We start from the raw sequence: 21,939 nt of genomic DNA, 5'->3' as shown, positions 1-21,939 counted from the left end.
GGCTGACGTGCAATGTCAAGCGACAAGGCTTCCTAAGATGCTCTTTCCCTTATCAAAATTGGGTATCACAGTTTTGGGAATCCATATACATGATTGAAGGCTTTATCATTGATTTATGGCTGTTTTTAAACAACAAAGGGGATAGGGGAAGTTTTTGTAACCTTGTCTCCTGACTTCACAAGAAAAGCCTGTGTACGCTGTCCACACAACCTATTCAAAGTGAATGCTGCATGGCCAGGTAGACTTCATAACACTAATTGACTATTCAGATTGTGAACATCTTTTCAAATGCATGACCCAATATCATTTAAATCATATGCTTTTTATCTGTGCTTAGGACCTTCCTGAGATTGTAGTCAAGAATTTTGTCTTTTTTGGGGGAATTTGCAGCACACGTCAAATCAGTGAAATGCATTTGAAAATGGTGTCCCATCCCAAAGAGTATAAACCCTAGATTAAGGAAGAAGACCTACGTGTCTGTGGAGTCTCCGCAGAGATTTCACTGGTGTAAGCTCCGACTCCATGTTTACTACGGGCAGCCAGCCGGAAAGTATAAGTAGTGAAGGGCTTCAAGTCCTTCAGCAGGTATGTGGTTGTCGGTTCGAAGCTGATGCGTTTCTGTGAAGAAAATGAAATAGGGGAAGTTCCATGAAAGAAAATAAGTATAACCAAGCTACCCTTTCTGATATGAAAATACAATTTCATACTATCATATCTTGCCATTTAGTACATTTTGTAGTGATTAAAAAGGACATTGTAAACACCATTTTTCTATGGCTTTGTTTGCAATACTGTCTGACCAAAGTCTCCAATGGTGAAAAACAAAAGTGTTTTCAACCCCATGCTATTATAGATATTCTAGGAGTGTTTGAACTACTCCCAATTCTACAAACATAAATGATGTATTAATATGGCTTCATATGTTTTCTTTAGTGTTTTATTGTATTGTAACTTAGCAGGATTTTTGACTATGAGGCCTTTCATACCTTATTACCATAAATACTGCCAGTTTATTTTTTACTGTACTGTAATTTTAGGTCTATACCATCATTTTGACTCAACATCATTGCAAATGAGGGTCACCCGTCAATTGATCTCTCGAGTATAAATAAAGGTTGAGTGAAATTAAAATATCATTACAGGACTATGTACAGGGCCTTCTGTAAACATGTATGACATAGTTGCGTTAAAAGCAAGTGATGTAATATAGATATGATGGGGCAGTGCACAAATTGAATATATTTTATTAGATTGATGAAACGTTACCAACCACTACATTTATATAGTTTGTAATAAACAGACTTTCAATGGACTGTCAAAATGGCTTAAGTCAGGGAATAGCTACCTCCTCTTTGTCGTCCCTCTTCCTGTACATGAGTTCATATCCTGTGATCTGGTTTTCCTGTCCGGTCTGTGCTGGGGCGATCCATGACAGCAACATACTGGTCTCCGATTTGGCTTCTCCTTTGAAGTCAGTTGGCTGGGAGGGAACTGCAAATAGAGAATGGAGCGATCCATTCATTTACAATGTCTTCATAGTTAACTTTTCTCATAAGAAACTGATTCTGCCACTTAAAAAAAACTGTTTATTTTTAGCAGTCTGAAGATGTTCTTGTGTTTACAGCCCTGGTTAAATGTGGCGTCAGCGATTCTGGAGAATGCTTGTTGTCAAAATTAGTTTTTGTCAAAATCAGTGAATATTTTCCCCCATAACCCGCAACCTGTCCATACTGTGTATACACTGATAAAGATATACCGTGTTAATACGCAGCCTAGGCTCCGTAAACTGTAAACAAAGTAGCGTGCTTAGCGTGATTTTGACCTAAAAAGTGATTTTGACAACAAGCAATCTCCCATATCACACACAGGAACCCACTATTGACACTAGTTTATAACTTTTGTCTTTAATTTAAAATTGTCCCACTATGACTAATAGTTATCAATTATTTTACAAAAAAAAAAAATCCCTACTCACCTCCTGTTTTGGCGATGATTTGGAGGTCTGCGGAGAGAGGTCCGTCCCCTACCGATGTGTAGGCCAGCACCTTGATGTTGTAGGTCCTGTTGGGGATGAGGCCTTGAATGGTGACAAAGTTAGACCCGCGCACTATCTGCTTCTCCCACAGGTTGACGTGCTGTGTGGAATCCATGGTGTAGTAGACTCTGTAGCCCATGATCTGCCCGTTGGCCTCCTCCGGTTCGTCCCAGTGTATGACGGCCGTGGTGGTGCTCAACATGTGGCCCCTGACCTGCCTGGGTGCCGTGCTGGGGGCCTGCTCGGCGGTCTTGGCCTCGATGCTGTCGCTGGGTGGCCCTCGCCCGATGTTGTTCACCCCCACCACCCGGAACTCATAGTCAGAGTACGGGCTGAGTCCTCCCACACTGTACCGTGTAGTAGCCACCCCATCAATCTCTTTGTAAGAGTCTTCTGAGTATTTGGACTTGTGCTGGATGATGTAGTAGGACACCGGTTCAGGATTGCCCGAGTCCCATGTCAATGTTATGCTGGTGGCCGTGCGCTCCGTCACCACGGGAACCCCGGGAGCCTTGGGCAATGCTGTAACGATAAGAACACATTCTAAATATTAAGCAGACGCTACAATGTTATACCAAAGTGTTTTTTTGACGCGTTTCCACTGAACAGTACATTTCGGTTTCGACACGGCATGTTAGGCAGGGTGCTTGCCCACTGATTAATACAACAAAGAGGAAACACATAAACCAAATAGACAACATTTCTCTCTAAACACAAGACTCTTCACTGCTGGCGAGGTGATTACACACAGCAGTTTATCTTTGACACGGAAATTATGATTTTGTTGACCAACAGACTACAGCGGTTAGCGTCACCCTTTTGCTGACACTTTGGGACGTCTTGGTACCCCAACGAAAGGGTAACAAGAATAGGTGTGGCACGGTTTGCTTATGTTGGTTCCCCCTTTTCAACTTTTGACAGTGGAAAAGCAAATGAATGTGTGCCGAGCCGATCCACACCAAATCCAACCGAACCGCCCTGCCACTCAGTAGAAACGAGCCTTAGGTTATGACATGGGCCCTAAGTGATTTTATTTCAATTTTGTAGAAGGGTGGATTATATTGATTACATTAATTTACCAGTGCATTACACTTGATAGTCATGATACACAGTGTATCTGAAGTCACACGATAGCTTTATAGGTGGGTGGATAGTTTTAATATTACTTCCCTATTCCAGTTAGGAAAAAGCTGCATGAACTAATGTATAAAATGAAATACGTTTTGCATACCTCCCTGTTGAGGAGCTGAGTGTTGTTGCCGTTAATCTCAGATGTCCCCGCTGTTTATCACTTAAATAATTCATCCGCTAAATTTATTGCTTTAATTCCCCAACACCGTGGCACATGGCAAAAGACATCGGGGCCAATACATTGTCTTTATATGCCATGTGAAGTATGCTTCAGGGGGAGCTTGCTGCCAGGCCCGCTACATTGTGACTAATATCTCTGTTATGTCTAGGAAAAACAAAAGCCGAGAGAGAGTGTGTGTCTACGTGGATGCATGTCCCCTGGGTGCACGTGAACACACAGCGACACCAATCTGGGGATATCTTTTCTGGTACACTGCAGTGGAGATATGATTACACTCAGATAAGTACCATGCCTACGGAGGACACCAAACAATACTGGCTACATTTCATCACACCCCACCCCCCACCCTCACTGCCCGGCTTTCCTATATCCTTGCTAACAGAAACGGTGAGCCTTGTCGCTTTGTAGCTCTCCTGCTGAGAGATAAGCACTTCACTTTATATGCCCAGGCTTGTCTACAGCTTTAAGGAATGGTGGCAGTGAGAGGTAAATAACAGTTTAAAAAAAAAAATCACTGCCAGGAGTCTCTGCTTGGTTAGTTTACTTCTAACATAGCTGCAGAAAATGTTTTAAATTCTGGATTTATCTACATATATAAATCCAGAACATTTTGAGAGAATTGCAGTACGTGAGCTATTATTAATTCCAATGCGAGGCCAAGTCAGCGATTCTGGATTCTGAACGCTTGTTGTCAAAATCACTTTTTGTCAAAAAATAAATAAATACACAGCCCAGGCTCTGTAAACTGTTATGTAAACACACGGGGGGCCACCATAGCTAGCAGCAACATACCCGTTTTACAGATCATAGGCTGTGTATTAACACTGGATTTGTACACACAGTACCAACACGTAGCGGATTGTGAGAAGATGTTCACTGATTTTTGACAAGAAGCATTCTCCAGAATCACTTACTTGCTTCCACCTTGATGTTATCTATTGTAGAAGCATACCGTGGAAATGTCAGCCTTTTAATTAGAAACATTAGAAGAATACCAAAGCAGCGGCATTATACCTTTGACGGTTATCTGTGCCATGGCCTCTATCACTCCGAGCGTTGACATAGCGACGCAGGTGTAGTTGGCCGACTGGCGGACGTCCGTGAGCTCCAAGACGTTGCGTCCGATGGGCATGTCGTCCTCTGGCGTGAGGTCCTCTGCTCCCAGCATCCACTTGACATACGGCATGGGAGAGCCCACCGCCACACACGTGATATTAACACTGCCTCCTGGCATGATCTCATTGTCTGTGGGTGGTATGGAGAATCGTGGTGGCACTCGGCGTACTGAAAGAAGACAAAATAATTGTGTGAAAACCTAGCGGAATATGGTATCTTTTTAGGAAAATGTAGTGCATTCTCCTTAAATGTTGCCATAGAAATCTGTTTAAAATGTATATATTATGTAATAAGAACATCAGCAGATTGTTAAAGACCTAGTTGTAGCATCACATTGAAATATGTTTGATACAAGGTAAATAAAATACATTTGAACACTTACAGGTATCGATGGGTAAATGGGGTTAACACCAACATGAGCGCGCCATGCACAACATAGTGTAACACCATCAGTACACTTATACAGAACTGCACAATGTGCTGGACAGTCAACAGCGCTCCACAGTTGTATGCAACAAAAGAAACAACTTTTTTGTTGTGGCTGCAAACTTCCAGCTGATGTGAGATAATGTGCCTCGTCACATTCTCACATCACACAAACATAGATACTGTGATACTCCACGAGAAGTCGCAAATACATCAAAGGGTGAATGATGGGTTTTTCTGTGCTTTTCAAGCTTAGTTTAAAGTAGAAACTAGGGCTGTCAAATGGTATGCATACACACTTTGCATCAACTTTGGCAACAACAGAGAATACACTCACACGACCGAGCTACACTTTTTTACACTCCCTTTTTATGGAAAGCGATGCAAGATAAGAAAAGCCTGCTTTGCTTTGTGCAGCCCTACCTTCGATTATCAACAATGCACTGAAGATTGGATGTGGACATTTTTGGGAGTTGGATTTAGACTTGGGAACACAGCCAAACAAGTGAAACAATGGCTGTAAAAGTCACGCATACATTTTATTGTTGCTGGGGATTTTTATGATGATAACCTTATCAATAAAGCACTAATCATGCTGGCCTCTAAATACAGTTTAAGATAAAGGAATTGAGAGAGGCTATTCGGATTCAAAGTTCCAAAATTCAGATTTTTTCAAGATTTCTTGGGGGAACCATGCACGTCCTATCAGGAATATGCAGTGCTTTGAAAATGACCACATTACTGTTACAAGCTTTTGAGCTACTCACAAATGCATTGCATGATTTATTCAAAGAACACATAGGGACTTTGAGTCTTATCTTAGCTTAGCTTAACCAGGACTTCTGATCCATAACACTAGTTGGGAGTGTTTTCCCATATGTTTTGAGTAGTCATGATGAACTGCAGCAATGTTGACATTAATCTGGATTTAAAAATTGCATACAATTTGACAGCGCTAGTCTAATACACATAGCAAAAAGATACATAAAAAAAAAATGCAATGATGTCATAGGTGAAATAACACTTTTGAATGAACGTAAATGTTTGAGATCGATAATACAGCACATGGACGGCTTGAATGCCTTCTGAAGCAAGAGTCATGCATACGAGAACAAGACGCCACTGTGTGAAGCAGCCATGTTTAGGCTTTGGGGAGGGGGGGGGGATAAGTAGTGACAGTGTCAGAAGAAAGCCACGGTGTCACACACAGAAGTGGAAGACTGACGGTAGAACATTGCTGTGAATGTGGCTAGCACGAGCTAAAGGCCCCTAAGGGAACACTAAGGGAAGAAGGTAACGCCATCTTAGGACAGAGGGTAAAATAAAGGGACAGGACAAGTTAAAAAGGAGAATTGAAGACTGAATTTTAATTATCCTCAAGTTTTATTGGTGAGGATTTGTGTAGAAAAATATTTGAGTATGGATGATGTGCATAATTGATTTCCACTGGCACCTTTTGACAGTCATGGGAGGATTGATATTATAAGAGTAACTGCTGTTGGTGTTTAAAAATAAATTGCTGTTAGCTTGGGTAACATTACTCTTTAAATTATTTAGCAAAACCCCACATTAGAGGTGCTCCGAGGAACTTTCAGTTTTTGTTAATTCTTGCACCCCCTTTGGACAAAATCGGAAGTGTTTCTACTACCCCAGCTGTTGTTCCTGGGTAAGCGTACCCATGACAAAGGCATTAATGAAAACTATATCAAAAAAGCGTTTTTTGCAGTGATGGTCTTATTTGCTGTTATATGTACGTTAGGATCATCAGAGGAAAAATTAGAAGTGTTTCAGAAATACTGAAACGTTCCTTTAACCTAATAAATATTTGCATTTATTGCCCGATAATTGACCTTATTTTGTAAACCGCCTGTATAAAAGTTCCTGTGACATGGGCAGTTTTCAGGTTATGTGCTCTAGTTGACTGCAGTATATAGGCACGCACTTCCCTCGCTGCTGCCGGCTAGTAATTCACACACCGCCCCGTTCTGTTGAGCAGACTGCACAGCTCTCCAGGGAAGGGAAAAGCAAGGGGAACTGCTTTGCATTATTAAATACAACGTTTCTCTCACTTAATATTTAATTAATATCCAATTGGATCACGCTCCCCACAGACATAATATTATCCCGCTCATTTGAATATCATTACATTTGTCAAGTCTGGTGGATAATGCTCTAAATACATCATTCTTTCATGACTTGCCGCGCGGAAAACCCTGCCTCGTCACAGGGAAATGTGTATAATCTCCAAGGGTCTGGATTGTTTTTTTTTTGCAGCTCGGGCGCTCCACTTTAGTGCCAATTACAACAAAGGATGGATTTTTTGCTTTAGCATATTTTCTTATCTCTGAGAAAAAACTTCAACTGGGAAAACATGTGAGTGTAGTGATGCTCAAACGGCCCTATTGAAAAGCACTGTATCTATGTAGAACAGCAGGTATATAGTTCCAGAAGAAACCCATGGGAATCAAGGACATTGTTCCTGCTAGTGTTGTATTGGCTTCTAAATGGAATGATTTAGCATTTTATCAATGTCTTCCTTTTGTTATCATATTGATCTGCTGTGTTATTACCGAGCAGTAACACTGATAAGGTAAGGGTGAAGGCAAAATGACTGGGGGAAAAGGCTCAAGCATTAAGAGGTGACCATGCAAATAGACCCTCATACATATTCAAATAAATGTCCCTACCCAGCTCCACCCAACCCCCCACCTCACAGATGCAAACATGCTACCACCTGTTGGACAGTGAAGCATTCTGACATAGAACCAGCCATGGGTAACATGAACATTGAATGTGTGGCAAAGATATATACATGATAGAAGTACAACACATAAAAAAGAAGACAAAAAAAATTGAGCGAAAGACACTGGCAATCAGACTTCTGTTTTGTGTCGTGTTCAAAAAAGTTTAAAAAACCAACACCAACCTTCTCGCAGCTCTGAGGATTGTAGGGAATTTGATGCGGAAACACAATAGAATAAGGAAAGGAGAAAAACAGGGGAAAACACACAAGAGTAAAAAGGCCATGTTTAAGGTGTTCCAAATGCCACTCAAACAATTCGAAAGGACCGTCTGTCTCTAAGGTGCAGGGAGCCCCCTTGTATCTCCCTGACACCCACATTACAAAGGATAGGTCTGACCTGTTTAGTGTTCACACATTTTAAATTATCTTCTATTTATAGAGACTATAATTAAGACAATATTGGAAGAGTAACAGTTGGTGTTTGTACTTTATGGCAAATAAAGCCTTGACTGCTGTGTGCAAGTAAAATGAAAAGCAGTAACATTTGCAACAGTGCACCAAATAGTTTGAGCCTCAGTGAAAAATTAAATGACTTAAAGCAGGCCACTGCTGCTAATTCACTACTAATCTATTTTTGGATCTTCTAATTACAATATGACAAGCTTACACTTATTTTACATATGTAGTATGATAAAGAAAATCCCTCTCTATTAAGATTAGTTTATACTATTTTTCAAGGTGAGACAATGCAGGCAAAAACAGTCAAGGAATGGACACTTTTGAGATTTTTATATATTTTGTTTCCAAAACGTGTCTAGTATGCATCAAATGTCCAAAATGTACATTTAGGAAATGATGGACTAAACCTTGTCTGTTTGTTTTACGTCTAGATATTTCTCCTATACAACCATCTTAAACGGCCATTATCTCAACATTAGTTGTTTCCAATACTCTGAACCATACATCTCAGCTCCTAAATCACTTACATCAACTTATCTTTCCATAATCATTCTTATTACTATTATGAAGGGTTTGACTAAAGGATTTGTTCATAAGTTCTTAAGTCTCTGATTTATGATACATAAAAATGATGTTCCGTAAACACTTTGGACACTAATATGTTGCCAGAATGAACCTAAGATCTTACCTCAGACATTTAGATGTTTGATTTTTAAAGAGTTGCAAATGTACAGATAATTAGTTAGATATTGCCAACTTTTAAGATTTATTAAAAAAAAAATTAAGAATTTTAATATCATAAATATTTCTGTTTAATGTAAGTAACCACCTGGCAACGTTGCATGATGCTATGTATTAGTTAACAACCTGCAAGTGTCTCACCTCAACTCTGAACTTGTTAAACTGTATTGTCAGTATCAAAACTATTGAGATCAAAGGTGTCCTCCTAATGTCGATCAGTTGGGAGAAGAGACAAACAAAAGGCCTTAAAGGATCTGTTGTCTGCTATGAGGAAAGAGTTTGGACTGAGGGAGGAGGGTTGTCCACCCTTTGCCACCACCGGCAATCAGGTTTGAAAGGCAATTAGTAGATCTATACAGCAGGCAGTCTTAGACATTAGTGTTAAGAGTCAGGATTATTGACAAGAAGGACCAGAGACATACAGTAGAACAGTTACTTTAGGTTCAAATCAGTGCAGGTAAGTCAAATGCAGATAGAACAATAACCAAAGCATACAGTACTTACAATGGCCTAACAGGACTTGGCCCCCTGCTGACTTTTTATTGGCTGATTTAAAGGATTCCTTGTTACATTTCTAAAGAAAAATGTTAATATAACATTTGATAGCGGCGTTGTTAACCACACGTGTCCATACCTCTGACATATAGATTGGCCGGGGCAGAGTAGCGGGTTCCATCGTTGTTGGTGGCCACACATTCGTACTTGCCCTGGTCCGACTCTTCGCTTTGCTCTATCTGGAGGGCTCCTGGTTGGGGAATAGCAAAAACGGGGGGTAGCGGGAGTATGGTTTGGTTAACGTTGTGTTGTTCTAAAATCAAGATCACAGGAAACCTCAAAGGAAAGGCTAAAATCAGCACCCTTTATTTGTTTCTAGTTTTGCTTTGTCCAGTAGCTGGGCAGTTTGAGGACTAATTAAAACCTTATCCAATAAAACGGCATGAATTAAATATTGCATTATTTTTATATGTCACTTTATACTGTACTGTATATCTTATAGGTATTCCCCGATCGTTATCACTGCACTGGTTGAGGTAAAATGGAGACTGTGATAGCCTACTATAGCAGAGGGATAGCTGCTAATGCTAATCATGCAATACACTCCAATTCAAATACAGTGTAATGTTCCTCTTACAGTAACAGGCTTAAAAGTACAAGGGAACAGAAAAATAACACATTGTCAACCAAATCTAAATGAAAATAAATGTGAAAAACAACAACAACAACTAATATAGCTTCTGTCTATTATAGATTTACCTTTGAGATGCCTTCCTTAGAGAAAAAAAAGCCTTATACGGCTAGAGGGTCTAAAAAGACTCCTTGAATGTCAAAATAAGTCATGATTTTTGAATAATATAGGGGCAAGCCCTTCAATATACAACATGTCACTGGACCGGTCAATATGGGGATGAGTGATACTGCTTTAGGGAAACATGGATCAAACAAAAAGAGGTTTACAGTATAAGAAAGCAGCATAACAAGGGAGGACAATTGAAAGAAAGAAATTTCGGTATGAATTTGAGCATATTCAATCACGATCGAAGTGTAATATTCACCTATGAGAATAATTTGGAACTTCATTTAGTTGAAGTAACTTAAGAAAAAAATTGCAGCCCATACAAAAAATTGAAAAATGCTGCTTATATATGTTAAAAAAATCTTAATTGAAGTATTATGTGAGGCAAAACCAACATATTTGACCCTCTGTAGCAAAGGTTTTTGACATGCAAATCTTGGCAAGAAGTGTATGTCGGCACAACTTACAACCTTCTGACAACCCTTAGCTGAAAAATAAAATGCAATTGTATTAGAAGACAAAATTCAAAATATCGGTTTTCGAGGCCGACAAAGAAGGCAACCAACCACTGCTTTAGCTTGTGAAAAAGCTACAAAAGACACCCATAAAAATCCACCAATGGGATCAGCAGTGTGGTGTCACATGACCAAAGGGGGAAAAATGGCTTTTTATGCATCAACAACTCTCTCCAGCTCCTTGTCACGCGGCAAAAATGAGCCAATGCGGGTCCTCGCCAGACTCTACTGTTTGCCTTCCCCAAACCCTGAAGAAAAAAAGTCAAAAAGTAAAATAGTCTCCAAACCCAAGATAAAGTAAGAAAAATAGGTGAAAGAGAAAAAAAGCACCGTATAAACTTTATCAAAAAAGTGGTTGTTTGGGCTTTTTTGTAGAGGTACAGGAGAGGAAAGCAAATAGAAGAGATGGAACAAAAAATAGTTTGCAAAGATAGAAAGAATTCTTTGGGAGAAAAAAGCAGAGGAGAGGCAATGTTGTCTTCAGCATGCCTGCGTGATTCCACGGCATCTGTGCATATATCTTTTTTTTAAGTGCTGAACAAGAACAGCTAAGGGGGGGAAAAATGCTTGGTTGTTTTAGTTGGACGAAAAAGAGGGACACATGATTCGCTATGGCCAAAAAGAAAAAAGAAAATGAACGGAGAAAAAAAAAAGAGTTTTAAAAAGAATTGTTTGTCATTGGATATGCTTATTTGAGCCAGGGCAAGCATATCACAACTGAGCTAAACAGGCTCTTGAAAAAAAGAAAAAAAAAGGAGTAAATAAAGCATAGACAGAAAAGATGGAATTCAAATTGAGCCAACAGAACAGGACAAATAAGAAGGAAGGTCCGTATGAACGTGTAATGGGATTTTGGTCTTGGTAAACAGGACAGAAATGGAGGTGATTCGAGTGAATGGATGGGTTGACAGCAAGAATGAATTTGTATTTATTTTCATTCTGTGAACGTCAGTTCAGCACTCTTACCTCTTATTGGTGTACCACCTGGGTGGATAATATGAATGCAAATAAGATTAGAAAGAAGAAGCATTAGTACGAGTAGATAGAGGCTGAGGGCTTTGGAAGAAGAATCAAATTAGATTTAACAGGGTACGTAAATAAAGGTACTAGAGGAAAGAGGACAGGGAAGATACAGAGAAAGAGAGAGAGAGAGCGAGAGAGAGAGAGAGAATAAGAACTTTTCTGTACTCTATTGGCAAAGAAAGACATGACTTCATCATAGGAAATTCATTGGTCAGCGTGAAGAACTTGTACACGGGGAGGTGCCATGTTGGAAGTGGCAGTGACCTCTGAGGACCATCTAGTGAAGGGAAAGACTTGGGAGGACTTTGTGTATGAGATTAAGAGCTACTAGACTACAACTTGGGATCCCCTATCTTGAGCTATGCAGAGCTGGTCACCTCCTCAACATCCTGAAATGTCCATACCTACTATGCTGGTAGTTACATATAGTCTATTAAGTGGTGGGTCAGTGAGTGACTTACAAACATGTGAGTAAAGGTATTTACTAGGGCTGTCAAATGAATAATAATTTTTTGTATCTCAAATTGCGATTAATTGCACATTTTTAAAAGTTAATCGCGATTAATCAATTTTTATTTGTAATCGCATGGTTAAAATAATATCATCTTGCATTTCACAACAGTATTTAAGTCTGTATTAACAATGTAAAGCACTTCTTACCAGTGTTTCTGGATTGGGAATCAAATGAATGAAAAAAATTGTATTTTTGAACTTGACTTTTAGATGTAGTTCAAATCCAAAGGAGTGCATTGAGCCTGAGGTAACACACTGTCTACTTCAAAAATAAAGCTAGCTTCAAACATAAAAAACCAAACAAATGCAACAACAACAATGAGTTCTTGAGGTAGGAGACAACTTCAAAGAGCGTATTCTGTAAATAGTAATAGGTAATAGTTACACATTGAGAAATATGCAAAGTGCACTGCACTTGAATGCTCAGGTCGTATGTGGTAGTTCAAACTCAAAGTACTTTGGTGATATTTTAATTCCGTTTCACACAAGGTGCATATTTAATTATGGCCGTCTCGCCACAAAGCATTTTTCTCAAATATTTGCTGTAAGTAAAACAAACTGTTCAGAAGCGTAGTGTTGTCGTCCGTCTCCATGGCAGCGGCAGACGAAAGCAGGAAGTGTTGCAGCGTCTTGTAAGGATGTGTCAAAGGCAACACAAATTAACGCCAAAAACCTCCACAAAATGCTCCGACTTGAATTAATCGCGATTAACGCATTAACATTGACCGCCCTAGTAATTACCCATGTCAGTATATGACAATAGTAAGCTAAGGTTTGGTGATACTAACTCCAGATAAGGGGGCCACTATAGCTGGCTGTGGTAGTGGACACTTGAACAGCGTGGGGGGGTGAGGACAGAGTGTATGTGCCTAGCGCTATCCCTGACGCTAAACTATCTGTTAGTAAAATGCATGCCATGCATTTTAATAGTTGTTGGAAACATGAAAATTAGTGGGGGGTGATGTGTGCTTTAGAGCTAAGCACTTACCAAAGGATTCTGTAGATTTAAAAATATAGAGAAGAAGAAAGACAGCATAAGAATATGATTATATTCTTTTGGTAGGTTTAGTTAACAAAGGTTTCGTAAATGCTTGAAACCTAAAGTCGCACATTACAAAGAGGGGTTAATTCTACACAGTTCTTTTGAAAAAAACAAGTCAGCAAGGAAATAGGGGGTTAACAAGACGTGTTAACGAAGGACAGCTGTGAAATCTGTGAAGACAGATGGTCAAACATACAAGACTTAAGATTTACAAGTAGTTGGGCTAATGTGTTGCCGTTAGCTGGCACATAAAGCTTCAAGCTATGATTGATGTCACAGTTTTAGTAAATAGAAGAAATAGGGATGCACCGAAATTCTTGTCAGAAACCGAAAAACAATGAAACACTTGTCAGAAGGCTGAATAGCAAATTCATTCCTTCAAAATTGCATACAATAGTCTTAATGTGCTTTTTTACTTTTTTCTCTTGCTTAAAGAAAAATCAATTACAAAACTACCATTTAAAAATACATAAATCATTCCAGCAGACGTTACCTATACCAATAAACTGCCTGGCATTTGGGTTGTTTTCTTGGAGGATCTCATCAGACAGCGAGTGTGTGCGGGCTCATCTGGCATACACCACCTTTGTGGATCAACTACAGTCGCGATGCAGTACAGGGGTTCTGAGTCTGCCGGACTATAACCTGTGTTGACAGCAGGGTATTTATCGTACTCTGAATGTCGTTTGCGCTTTATTTATTTAAAGTGACACATTGTATTTGTCTTTGCAGTCTCTACAGATGATCCCCACTAGATATTGCAGCAGGACAGTGTATGCAAACTTTTTTTTTTGTGTAATCCTAGGATTATTTTAAATGCTTCCACACTGACGTGATGTTAGTTGTATTTCTATAGCGCGATCGACCCTCTCTACACAAGTTGCTCTTTGATCTCTTTATCAAATTGTTTGGTAAAAATTATTCTGCTTTTCACTTATCCAGACGAAAACCGAAAGCGCTTTAAAAAAAAGTATTTTCGGAGAAATCATTTTGGTTGCTTAACATTCGGTGCATCCCTAAGAAGAATATTTCCGAATTGAGTTATTCAAATCAAAGTTGGGATTCAGGCGGATGGGTTTATTAGGTGTATGTTACAGGCAAATCAAAAGAAAGCTGGGATCTATACACATTAAAGCAGTGGGCTGTTAATTCAACCAATCAGGGCGGTAAAGGAAAAGCCCTATGAAGTTTTTACACACTACTGTGGCTGATAAGTGTCCATAATTTGGATGTTTTTCCTTTCACCTAAAGAAAGTTCTTATACAAGAAAAAAAAAATATTTGTAGGTGGTTTAAGGATCCCTCTTTTTTGGAAAAGTATTACATTTCAACAAATGGTGATTCATTAGTTTGCTTTTTTCTGCAAGTTTTTGCTACTTTAAAGCGGTGTGCACTCCTTAGCAGATTCTGAATGAAGCCGAATGTTGAATATTAATTGTTAAATAAAGACATGAAGAGAATGGATCCGAAAAAATAAAAAAACACTGCACCAATGCAGTGGGAAAGTAAAACAACACAAAACGGCAAACAAATTAAGAATTAATTGTAAAAAGTCACAGCAGTGGGCAATGGGAGGGGGGGGGGTTATAGGGCAGAAAGCCAGCACAACACAGAAATGGGAAACAATCCCAACAGCCCAAGACAACACTGGAAGACAAAGGGAGACACACACAGACACACACACACACATACAGACGACACACACCGGGGCGTACACACAGTAGAGGACAGCAAGTAGTAGTAGTAGTAGTAGTAGTAGTAGAAACAATGCCATTACCTACAAAAATGGAAAAGCCAAATGAGAAGTTAAATCATGGGAGGAAGAAGAGGTATGAAAGAAACGGAGGGAGACAGCAGCGGGAGCAGTTGAGATAGAAGGGTAACGAGAAAGAAAGAAGAGACTCCCTGTTTTTTTTTTGTAATTAAGCTTTCGGGCAGAGGTAACCTACCCGATCTGAGCTGTTTAATGCGTCCGTTGTTGCTGGTGGTGTTGACGGGTAGGAAGTCTTTGAACCAGGTGATGTCAGGGTCGGGGTTGCCACTGGCGGCACACAGCATGGTGGCGGTGCGAGTTCGCTCCACCACTTTCAACTGTGGGCCCATGTCTATGGTGGGGAAACCAGGGGGCAGCTGGTCCTCTGGAGAAGACAAGGGAGACATGGCAGTAGAGGTGAGATTAAGAGAGTCGGTGGTCTGCATCAAGCTAGTGAAAAGGGTATGGGGGTGGTACACCAGAAAACTGTATTGTTCAAAACCTTCTGCATATTCAAAACATATCATGTGTTTGGAGATGTGTTTTTGAGGAAGCATGTCTCAATACATTGGTAGGCCCAATAAATGCCAACATTTGGAATGAAAAGGACGCTAGCTACCTATCAACTAACTGTAGGTAAGGCAAACGTAAGCTCTGGATAATGTTAGCTAATTAGCTAAACTGTAACTTAAGGAAAGCATTAGAAACTGGATAATGTTGACATTCGTCCTTGGACAAAGACATAACTTTTTATTCTGAAAAAAAAAGAAAAAACAAAAAATTTGTGGTTTATGAGGGGTTATGGGAGGGGAGTTCTTCTTGATTGGAGGCAGTGACTGTTAGAATTGTTACATGGACAAACACAGAAGATTCTACGTGTTTTAATCAGTGAGCTTGAGATGTGCTAGTAGGTGGATTATGTGACCTTTGGACCACTTTTTCTAGTCTTAATCTATTATCTTTTTTTCTGTCTCCTGGCTGTAAAACCAGCGTACAGGCATGCGAGTGGTATCGATCTTCCTATTCAACTCTTGGTTTGAAAAAGGAAATATTCATATTTCCCCCAATTTTTTTTTCTATTATCTTTAAAAAGGAGACGGAAAAAAAATCCACAGTTACACCGGCTACATGTGTATTATGTTGAGGTGGAGCTTTTGAAGTTCTTTGATGATGACAGGTGGCTATGCTGGGTTTGTATTAAAGCTGTCTTGTTCCTCCCTGCGTCTCAATTTACCCACTGAACCAGGGGCGGGCCACATCTTTGCTGCCGTTTGAGATGTGAGAGAAGATAACTCACTCTGCTCCTCGCTCACTCTTAGCAAAACACAGACAGTCAAAGCACCAGTGCAGCTCTGTCTGAAGCTCACCCGCTTTGAACAGGAAGTATGTTTTGGCAAGTGATCTTTTGAGAAGGGCCAGGAGTGGAATATTCCATAAACCATGATCTATCCCCATTTCCAAAAAAGAAATTCTTCCTCTACTCAATACTGGATGCTAATGAGGTTCATGTGCACCTTTTTAAGTTTTTCTTCTCCCTGCTATGATACGGGTAATTAGCGTCTTCCATTTGCTCTTGTAAAAAAAACGCCACCTTTTTTTGGAAAGACTTTTCTTCATTAAATTTCATGAGGAGACATCAGTCTGGAAACAGCTTTGAGATGCCGTATAGCCCCGCATGCACACAAGCCAAACGACAGCCATGGCCGCATTCCAACAATGCTTTTGGGTATCTGGCACAAGAAACCAACCTCGATGGATAAATCTTCTCAGAAAAAGGACTGTATTGCAAATGAGTGACTTCTGACTGAACTGCAAAAACTTTCCGACGGAACTCTGTGTATCCCTGTCTGAACTCACATGTGTTTAGACAGTTAGTAGGAAGGGGTTTATTTAAATGTAAAAAAGTTTTACAGCAACATGATCTTTAGTCTTCACAAACTGGTTTAGTAATCCTCATCCTTTATAAATGCATCCTTTCAATTTTCAACACTGGTCATATTTCTTGGCAGTTGCACACTGTTAATTATGGACCCTGCGTCCCTATTCGGTTCATCACTGTAAGTGCTTGACATGATGTGCACTATACAGTATGCATTATGTTTACCCCTTTCACTATCCATTAAGGGAATGAGAGATGCTCTTGCTTAAGCCTTGTTAAAAGTTTCTCGGTGTCTGGCACCACCGCTTGTTTACATAAAAAAATGATGTGCTGCTCATTAAAACAACAACCGCTTTATCAATACACGTCACTCACTCGGTGACCCAACTCTTAATACAAACTGAAGGGTTAAAGTAAGAAAATAAAGCTGGAGAATGGAACCAATTTAGAAAAAAAAACTTTGACAAATTCCCAATATGTCCCTTTTATTGCTATTGTGTTGTTTTGCCACTGTTCACATCTGCTTCACAGTTGTTTAATGTGGTCGCATGGTCACGGATGGTGATGTATCCCATACGTTTCGGATGTTAATGTCATAGGCTTCAATAGCTCTATTAGCTCTCTGATTTACCATGACATCAGCACAAACAGTGAACAGTGAATTCCAAAGTCCACACAAATGCAATATGTGTACTCTATAATGTGCATTCTCCAGAAGGAAAATACTGCATGCATGAATATGTTACAAAAGTTACAGAAAAAAAGGGTTAGGGTTATGTCAATTTATCTGCTCTAAAAGCACAGCAATAACAAGCATCAATGAATGAAAGAATGGCTTAATGTGAGAAACTGCACTTTCAAAGGGGACCTCATTCAAATGGATAAAGACAGGGAAGGAGGGGGACCGGAATTAATTGTACAAGGTAGCTCCTGTCCGAGCTCTCTCCAGCCCGTTCAAGGTCGAACAGACAATTAGTCCCTTTCTACAGCAAGTCAAAAGTGTACCTGATCAAACACAATAGCCAGAAGCAAGCCTCGGAGCATGGGTGCGTGTTGAATATAGTAATTGGATGTGACAATCTATGCGAACTAAAAGGCAACTCCTGTGAAATTGCTATGTATTCTAAAACAAACTGTGCAAAAGGTCATAATTTAGCTGTCCCTTAAGAAGTCAGAAATGGTTTCATGCTGCACAATGTATTGTCAGTGCATGTTCAATTCTGACAAGAAAAGAATAGGGTCGCCTTGGTCAACATGATAGCTTTTCTGCGTCAGGATCCTGTACAATTTTCGGACCGCTGTTATATTTGTGTTTGATTTGCACTTCTGATTAACCGCAATATGACTCACTACAATTGAGAAAAATCTATAAAAATTAAACTGGATGAAATGTGCTAAGGGCGCTTTGACCAACCCAATGCATATATGCCTCTCCCATAGTAAGCATGCATACTATGATGCTATCCCTTAACCCCAGTGCATGCAGCTGATATGACTCCAGGCACTGCATTTAAAATTAATGATCTGTTGCAAAAGGTTCCATGCCTTTTGAATGCGTTCTTGCTTCGCCCAGAAATGTATTTTACAGCTGCATTGTGCCTGTGGTGCTCATCTAGAATGACCAGCGAGTCATGACATCAACCAAGAGGTATCTGAAAACGTATCTTACATTTCTTGAACTTGTGACCAAAATAGGAAAAAAAGGAAAGAAAAAAAAGTACTTTGATTTTTAGGGGCTCTTTGCAACTCTCGGCTAAACCCTCATTTACTTCACAAAGAGAATGTTGCCATTGTGATAATAAATAAACGGAGGGAAATTGAACACATTTGCTAGCTTGTGCTGTGATTAACAACTTGTGTCAACAGAGCCAAGGCAGCATTTTCCTTACGAGACCAAGAGAGACCAAAATTAAATCAGATTAATCACTATTTAATCTGAGACGGGGCATGTTTTTTGTACGTTTTTGCAGAAGGTGCGTTATTGACTACATGTTGAGAGCAAAGAATGAAATAATTTATCAATGTATGGACCGATGCGGCTAACCGTTCTTCCCACGTGTTATGTTTGCACTTCTACTAAGAGCTACTTCACCCGTTTAGAAAAGTTACTTTCCTTCAGTGTGCTTGTTTATGAATTTGTGTGCTGGATTTAGTGTACTATTTGCTGTATAACTTGTACGGCACCACGCTACCCTTTACAATATATGAAAGTCAAAGCTGTATAGTGAAATTGTAAGGGGGAAAAATGGTTTTAACCCATTTCCTTAATCTACCTCGCTGACAACTGCAATCTCAAGGACAGTCTAAGACAAGGGCAGTCCCTGCTTTACAGTATCATACTGTATATTCAACAATGGATCTACACACTAAATGAGATGGAAGGCAGAGAAATGCTGAAGTCACCTTCTAGAGAGAAGTGCTGAGCAGTGGTGCTTGATATGAAAAGACTCCCAATGACAATTTGCACACATTAGCCACTGCCAGGCTATCAGGCCTATATGAGTGTGCGTTGCCAAGTGTGGGAGGAGTATAAAAAGGACATTGGCTCAAAAAGTACCTCGGTGAGCAGATTTCCTGCCGAAGACATAAGGCCAATAGACATAAACTCAAGCCATTAGCAGATTATATCTATTGATCACTCATAAAAAAAATACGAGCGAGTGAAATCACATTTGCCTTGTATGACAACGGTGGCCATTTCAGATTCTAAAACGATGCTTGAGTGCAGCATAAATCCTGCACAATTTGTCGTCATACTGCAGTTGCCACCAATATATGCACACTCACGCACACGCGCACGCACACACTTTTCAACGTAAACTCCTCACCTGCTGTGCTGTAATGGCATGAGTGACAAACTCAAGTAATATCCTCCTTGTTAAGTCTAATTAAATAAGCCTAATTGAGTATCAACATATACAAAGTACCGTTCAAACATGATCTGTTACTGTTTACAAATGTGCTCATTTAGTGATACACTAAGGTAAGTGTGTGTGTGTGTCTGTGTGTGTGTGCCCAGTCCAAGGTGATGTTCACAAGGTATTAAAGGACTAATTCAGTTACATCTAGTGGAATTCATTAGAAAGATAGCAGAACTATACAGTAAAACTAAAGGCCAGGATGTCTGTTTGTGGTAAATTTCTCCTCAACTGTTGACAACTGTGAGACACTCTGGCTCTGGAAAATCAAATTAAAAGCATGTGTCGTCTACCTACTACTGTAAACCCGCAGTGACAGCCTTTTAATTTGGCAGACTACACACAGAGAACAAAGTGATTACACTGTTGGTGTTGCCAGATATTGATAGCCTCCTTTTATTGCAATGTACTTGAGCTTGTATCTGTACAACGGTTGACATTTACATAGAGGGCTGTGTTAAAGACATAGTTCACCGGTGGAAATATGAAGGTGTATTGAACTCTGAGATACTACGTAGTATAAATATGCAAACATTTTTAGAAATTGGTTCATCCTAGCATGATAAAAGGCAAAAATAGTGTTTTATGGTCTCACTGTATATCCCTACATTTTCCCATGTGTGACATCATACATTGTAAAATGTAGGGTTAGGATTAACAGGAAAGCAGGGCCGAGGGAGAGGGAAGACAAAGCTCATTCATTATATTATCATAGTGATTTTATGATGACATAAAGCCGGTTCCGTATGGTTGAGGTATTCCTTTAAGGTAAAACACTGCAGGCAACACATTTCTTTTTCGAGCAATGGTCAATTTAGAGATGGTTTGTCTGAGTTGCTACCATAACATGCCCTCTTTCATATCAGAGGCACCAGCACGTTCGTTTAGGTGTCTATATGACTAATTCTTGCCTGTTTGTGTCTATTTATGTATCCTGTACACCCACTGGCCGTTAAATGTTATATCTCAATATTAGTATTTTTCGAAATACTCCAAATTTCTTTTCTTTGCACTTACATGAACATAACTTTCCATAATTGTTCTTAGCTGAAGGTTTCATATTTTGTTTAATGTCTGCATATTTATTGAAGCATTTCTGAAACAATTGTAATACAAAAAAACATATTGTTTTAGTGTAAGTAATCAATTCTCAAAATGTCATGATGTATAAAGTTGCAGTGATTGGCCTTAAGCTTTTACTGTAGCTGTACGACTCTACTACTCTTTCGAATTATGTTCAGACATGTTTGGATCTGATTAAGTGAGATGTGGATACTGTGTAATGTTACTGAATCACATCACACTTGGCTGAAAAAAAATCACTCTGCAAGTACAAAAGGAATTTGAGAAGAAAAATAAAGCCTTTGTTGCAAGCAGACTTTCCAAGTGAAGCCATAAAAAACATAAACCTTTCCGGTCACATTTTTGGCTTGAGCTTGCGTGGTTGCTGCACAAGGATTGGATTCGCTTCGACCCCTTTTTCTTCCCAAGCGGAACAAGACTTTTCACCCCGTGGTTAGGGTTATTCTTCTGGGAAAATCCCCTGCAGGCTTTAATAAGATAGATTTGTTGGACGTATTTAAGTGGATACAATCTCCTCAAAGAAGGCTGTCACAGGTCACTTGCTTTTGAGAGCGAGAGTGTGTGTGTCAAGACGTATTGTTGTTTGGGAATCCTTTCTCTTGCAAAGATGCAGGATTATGGGACTGTGTGGCAAATGTCTTCCAAGTATGACACTTATACATTTTACACTGCTTTTCCCTCTACTCTCAAGATTATTTTTGCCCAGTTTAGGAATCAATCTGATGTCTTTTCTCCAGATAAGATTTCCGCCAGCACATAAAGATGAGACACAAAACATTACCCATGGAATGTGACAGCAGTGCTTATTTTTTATTTTTTTTCTCAGCACAGCCCGAGCCAAAGCCATGTTAAATTCTCACCACACCGTAGCATATCATTTGAAATTGAGGGACACTGATTAAAAGCTTTTTTCACGCTCAAAAAAATCCAAAAGAAGTCAAAAAAGAAGATAGGAGAATTTGGCAGAGTTATGCTGCTAATCATGTTAATCATACAGCACTCTCTCGGCTCACAATTAAGGACGTCATTTAGAATTGGCTCGTTTCATGGATTCCTAATGCAAAAGCTGACCTAGATTGAATTGGTGG

At 39.6% G+C, this 21,939-nt stretch overlaps 1 protein-coding gene across 8 annotated transcripts in view; it reads right to left on the bottom strand.

The window, feature by feature from the left end:
• Positions 1 to 21,939, bottom strand: part of LOC307269254 (receptor-type tyrosine-protein phosphatase delta) — a 270,649-nt gene that overhangs the window by 44,978 nt on the left and 203,732 nt on the right. For 5 of the 8 annotated variants that reach the window (XM_080052141.1, XM_080052145.1, XM_080052143.1 and 2 more), the window contains 6 exons: positions 15,168 to 15,356; positions 9,455 to 9,577; positions 4,362 to 4,631; positions 1,976 to 2,557; positions 1,346 to 1,491; positions 474 to 618 (listed from right to left, as the gene is read on the bottom strand). In XM_080052141.1, coding sequence (XP_079908267.1) covers positions 474 to 618; positions 1,346 to 1,491; positions 1,976 to 2,557; positions 4,362 to 4,631; positions 9,455 to 9,577; positions 15,168 to 15,356 — 1,455 coding nt within the window. The remainder of the gene's footprint in view (positions 1 to 473; positions 619 to 1,345; positions 1,492 to 1,975; positions 2,558 to 4,361; positions 4,632 to 9,454; positions 9,578 to 15,167; positions 15,357 to 21,939) is intronic. The other 3 variants (XM_080052144.1, XM_080052147.1, XM_080052148.1) reach the window with 1 other exon arrangement.

This window comes from Ammodytes marinus (genome assembly GCF_949987685.1).
Source record: "Ammodytes marinus genome assembly, chromosome: 23".
Taxonomy (NCBI): domain Eukaryota; kingdom Metazoa; phylum Chordata; class Actinopteri; order Uranoscopiformes; family Ammodytidae; genus Ammodytes; species Ammodytes marinus.
The sequence above is the reverse complement of the archived record's forward strand: the minus strand, read 5'-3'. Positions and strand labels throughout refer to the sequence as shown.